At 34.9% G+C, this 5,929-nt stretch overlaps 1 protein-coding gene across 1 annotated transcript; it reads left to right on the top strand.

Moving 5' to 3' along the window:
- The first annotated feature begins 4,844 nt into the window (after positions 1-4,844).
- On the top strand, positions 4,845-5,282 carry LOC119666166. Its single transcript, XM_038075449.1, has one exon. It carries the CDS (start codon positions 4,845-4,847, stop codon positions 5,280-5,282), a length of 438 nt encoding a protein of 145 aa, XP_037931377.1.
- Positions 5,283-5,929: the final 647 nt, after the last annotated feature.

Below are 5,929 nucleotides of genomic sequence, written 5' to 3'. Positions count from 1 at the left end.
GAGTGGGTTGATATTCGAGCGGCTTGTTGAAGTAAAGCTGTGAAGTCCTGGACTGCCTTGTCAATTTCAATATTTGATTTTAGGGAAATGTCGGTGTTAATATGTGAGCTAACATATTTTTTAAATTTTAGCCAATTTGTGTGCTGGTTTGTGAGCTTTTCATCAGATTTTGGATTGACTATTGTTGTGTTTCTAATCAGAATAAAAGTCGGCGTGTGATCAGAGGAGAGTTCTAAGGATGCCTCGGTAGCAATTTGATCTCTTTTTAAATTCTTTGTTACCGCAAAATCAATGACGTCTGGAGTTTTTTTCCGATCTGAAGGCCAGTATGTTGGTGTGCCAGTGGAGGATATGTTAAGGTCGAGTTTTGATATCACGTTCATCAGGGATTTTTCTTTGGTGATATAAGTCTTGAGCCCCAGAATGTGTGTTTGGCATTGAAGTCGCCGGCCGCTATGAACTTGGGTCCAAGCTTTGTAAAATATTCTTCGAATTGAAGTTCCGTTATTTTATACCTTGGTGGACAATAGATTGAGGTTATATTCAGACCTTTTATGTATTCTTCTAGACATATGCTTGTCGCCTGCATATATTCTGCTTCAAGGGTTTGAGTTGGGAAGTGTTTAATGTGGTTTTTTATGAGGATAGCAGATCCGCCTCTTGCTCGTCCACTGGGGTGTTTCGAATCGTAGAGTATGTAACCAGGTATCTTAAAGTAGCTTTTCTCGTTAAAATGGGTTTCTGAGATCAGCATGACGTCAATTTGATGTGATTGTAAAAACAATACAAGTATACCAAAAGCAAATTTTGATTGCATTCATGGTTTGGATAGGATTGAAAGTAAGATATTTTGATTTTGAATCATTCCCTGCATCATATTTTGCATGGTGTTCATAAATTGTGTCATGTTTTCCATAAACAGTTGGATCATGTTTTCAATATTTGAAGATGGTTTAGTAGAGTTTTCATTTTGGACGTTGCTTGGGCCAGTGAATCCTCTAACAGCGTTTGCATATGATATTTGTGTACACGTATTGTTGGAGTCAGATGGAGCATTTGGCTGAGATCGCATTTGAGTAGGGTGTGGTGGGATTACTGACTGAGAGCGGGGACGCAATGCTGGAAACATTCTTTGTTTTTCGGTAGTGTATACTACACATCCTTTATAATTAGCGGTGTGGTTGCCTCCACAATTTCCGCATTTTTTTGTTGTTGGGTCCTTCTTATTTGATGTGCAATCTTTAGTGCGGTGAAAGTCGCCACATGCAACACAAACACTACGAAGTGTGCAATAGGACTTCGAATGTCCATATTCCTGACAATTAGTACACTGCACCGGGTTTTTACGCTTGTGCGGTTCTTCTACTGATATTTTTCTGTGTAGTAGGAATTGTAGGGAATAAATTGGATGAGCCTCGTTTGATTTGAGTTTCTTTCCTTCAGGTTCAAGCTCTATTTTATAAAGTGGTGCGAAACTTTATCGCGGTTTTTAATGTTGTATATAGATTTTGATTTAAATCCTTTTTCTTCAAGTGCTTCTTTAATTTCTGCTGTATTCAAATCTGGTTCTATTCCTCTTATAACTACTGTTAATCCTTTGGCACTTTTTAATTGATAGGTGTAAAAATTTTTTCCATTTTTTTCGAAGTTGTTTACAACTGCTCTGTAATGTTTTTCTTCGTTGATCGAGATTTTTGTTTCATCGACATTTCCTTTACGAAGAGGCACAACATGGAATGAATCTTTGCCAATACTTTGTGTTAGGGAGTATATAAGAGCGTTTGAATTTTTTTCACGCAGAAATATGGGTGGCGGTTTCTGGGTGGGGGCGGGTCTGGTATTTTTATCGTCTTCGGCTAGAACGGCAAAACGATTCGCTGTCGAAATATTTTCTATTTTTCGAGTTTTTGTCGAGATTGCATTGTTAGCATTTTCTTGTTTCGGGCTACGTTTTCTTTTTATGATTTGAATATATTTATCCATGCCGCGGACTTTGGGTGAATCAGGATTTTTTGCTATGTTACTATTCTTTTGCAATATATTTGGCAATGTGTTAACATGTTGCGCTGATGCTGTGTTATTTTTCGAAGATGTTGCTGGACTTTGCGGTTGGTAGCTTGATTGTTTGCAAGATTTTCACTTACCGAGTATGAGCGTTGCCTTTGGGTTTGGTTGTTTAGCATTGTTGTTTGGTTCGTGGTTGGCTTCTCAGAACTACCATCTGCTGTTGGGTAGCATATGGGTGAGTGGTTTGTGCCTCCGCTATGCGAAGGCGGTGATCTATTAATTGGCATATCGTGGTTGGTATCGTGGAAGTTAGCTGAGCAGCCAACTGTCTCTGAGTAATTTGTTGTGAAAAAGAAGCTTTTACTTTTTAATTATTTAATTATAAACCTTTAGAGTTCTGTTTTAAATGGCACGAGAAAAATAGTATGTATTTAAAAAGAAAAAATATAAATATATATTATTAATATAAGTATAATATAAATTTATAATATAATAAAATATAAATTTCAATTTTTCTTAAGAATTTATCAAACAATAAATTTTTTTTTTTTGTTTTGAGGCGTCCTTTCGCGTATTTATTTATTTTATTTATTTAGCATAAGTTTGTTATTTAATTACACAATTACACAATTTTTCAAATTTGCGATTTGTAATTTGTTTAGCTATTCTACCCGTTTGCAACACTTTTTTGTAAATTTGTTTTTGAGCTTTTAAGCTTTGTTTGCTGTCTCTATCAGCTGTTTTCAAGTGTGTGTGAATTTGGAAAAAAGTAAACAAATTCGAAAACAAAATCAAAATTTACTTTTTTCGCAAAAATAAATAAATATAATAATATTTTATTTTATCGGGCACTATTATTTTTTTATTAATATTATTTAAGAGTCACTGTCTCAATTATTTGTGATGAGTTTAATATCACTTTTTAAGTTTTTCGCTTAGAAAACACTGAAAGTTACGGAGTGATTTTTTTGCGCGCCAATGCTGATTACTATTATGACTATACTCGCAACGAAGAAATAAGAAAAAAAAAAAAGAACAAAAAAAAAAAGAAATAAGAAAAAAAAAGTCTCAAAATATTAATTTATAAAAGCCCAGAACATATCACTGATACAATGAGAAGATACAGACTTTTAGAAGAATATCATAATACTCCTTACAGTAGACACTTAGGTGTAAAGAAGACATTCATAAAATTAAAACAACGGTATACGTGGACCAAAATGAAACAAATGGTTTATAAATATATCAGCACATGTCATAAATGTCAAATCAACAAACAGACAAAACATACAAAAGAACAATTAGAAATTGTTCAAACGTTGTACAAATTTGTACAAACGTTTTCGATACAGTAGAAATTGATACCGTAGGCCTTCTTCGACCTTCAAATGGATTTACATATATTCTCACAATGCAATGTGAATTAAGTAGATTTATCAATGCATATCCCATGGTAAATAAAGAAGCACATACAGTAGCTAAAACATTAGTTGAACAACTAATATTAAAATTCGGTTTATTCAAAATACTCAAATCAGACAGAGGAACTGAGTTTGTAAATGAATTATTCACAAAAATCACAGAATTACTAGACATAAAACAAGTACTCTCAACTCCTAACCATCATGAAACTATTGTTACCATAGTGAGGAATCATAGAGTCCTCGATTAATATCTTTTAAATTTTACTGAAGAAGAAGAATGGGACAAGTGGATACCATATTATGCTTTTGCATATAATACTTCACCCCACATAGACACTGGCTATACGTAACATGAACTTGTTTTTGGCAAACTACCCTCACTTCCTGATGAAAAACGCAAGGATGATATAGGTTAATTCAAATAAGAAAATTACACAAACGAACTGAAAGCTCGTCTCAAAGTATCGATTGAAAAAGTTAGAAAGTTCACACATGATGCCGAGGTTAAAAGGCAAAAACAAACTAGTACAGCCCTCTTTGCTGTCCCAAAATTAACAAAACCATCTGCAGTTCATTTAAGAAATGTATTAAATGCAGCGAATGCACATTTGATTGCAATGCTATCATTAGGTGATTACAAAGATATAGCGTATGCCATGTTAATTCATTTGGTGATGGAAAGAGTGGACGAAGATTCGCAGGTCAAATGGGAAGAATCAGTGGATTACAGGAAGCTGTCAACTTGGAATGACTGTTCAGCGGTTTTGACGGGGCGATGTGAGAACCTTGATGCAAGGGGACATAAAGTTAATCAAGTGAATTCAAAGGCTGTAAACTGTTCTTTAAAAGAACGCTTAAACGTAGCACGGAAAATAAAGGTATGTTTTACATGTTTGAAAAGGGGACACCTTTAAAAAGAATGCTCGGCTGTTAAATGCTCGAAATGTAATTTATCTCATCATCAACTTTTACATAAAGATTATATCTTGGAGCCAAATGAACAAAGATGCAAAAATTGGCCATCTACGTCAACACAGGAGACAGCTCAGTCATCAGTTATGAACGTAATGACTGAAAACGAGGTTTTTTTGGCAACAGCAGTAGTAATGGTAGCGGACAAGTTTGGCAAATATCACCAAATGCGAGCCATATTAGATTCTGGCTCTCAAGTAAATTTGATATGTGAGAATCTTGCTCAAAAACTGTTACTAAAAAAAAACGTCTTGTAAATTAGATGCTAACTGTGTTGGAGACGTTGTAACTAGCTTTAAAACAAAGACTGTGGCTACCATCAAATCAAGAATAAATGAGTTCGAAGTCAGTCCGCAATTTTATGTTTTACCGAAAATAACAAGCTCCAAACCAAATCGGTATGTCGATGTTGGGGACTGAAATTGACCAAAAAATATTCAAATGGCTGATCCAATGTTCAATAAGCCAGCGCGTACAGATATTTTAATTGGTGCGGAAATTTTCTTCGATTTGTTGTCGATTGGACGAATTTATCTTAATGAAAGGTCGCCAACCCTACAGAAATCCATACTAGGGTGGATAGTTGCAGGCAAAGCAGAAGAATGTTTAGCGCCTAGTCATAAAATAAATAATATGCTGGTCAATCACAACCATAATGAGAATGAAAACTTGAGTCAATTGGTTGAAAAATTCTGGAAAATAGAACAGATTTCAACTAAATCAAATTTTTTAATCAAAGAAGAAGAGGAATGCGAGAAAATTTTCCATGAATCAATTCGTAGAGATACATCTGGCCGATTTATTACGAAAATACCATTTAAAACAACAGTGAGTGATTTGGGTGGTTCCTATAATGCTGCCAAACGACGGCAGCACTAGAGCGTAGGTTGAGTAGAGATCACTCTACACGAGACGCTTACAACGTATTTATGGATGAGTACCTCTCTTTAGGTCACATGACGATTGTTGAAGAAGCTGATATGGATAAGATAAAATATTTTGCACCGCATCAGTATGTACTACGACCAGACTCCACGAGTACGAAACTTCGAGTTGTGTTCGATTGTAGCTGTAAAACTGACAGTGGCTTGTCATTAAATGAGGTAATGATGAAAGGACCACTGGTTCAAGAAGACCTGTTATCTATAATACTGCGATTTAGATGTCACAAATATGCAATTACGGCAGATGTAACAAAAATGTATCGCCAACCATGGGTGACTGATGATGATACGAATTATCAAACGATTTTGTGGAGGTCTTTTTCAGACGAAAACATAAAGGCCTATCGCTTGCGAACCATTACTTATGGTACAACATCTGCCCCCTATTTAGCTATAAGATGCTTAAAACAGTTAAGTGAAGATTATATCGATAAATATCCGATTGGATCGAGAAAGGTGTTATCTGATGTTTATATAGATGATTTGATCAGTGGATCAAACGATGAAGATGAAATTTTTGAAATATATAATTAAGTATCAGCAGTAATGAACTCAGCAAAATTTAAGTTAAGGAAGTGGTTT

This window comes from Teleopsis dalmanni, chromosome 1 (genome assembly GCF_002237135.1).
Source record: "Teleopsis dalmanni isolate 2A chromosome 1, ASM223713v2, whole genome shotgun sequence".
Taxonomy (NCBI): Eukaryota; Metazoa; Arthropoda; class Insecta; order Diptera; family Diopsidae; genus Teleopsis; species Teleopsis dalmanni.
This window is presented reverse-complemented; position numbering and strand designations above follow the sequence as displayed.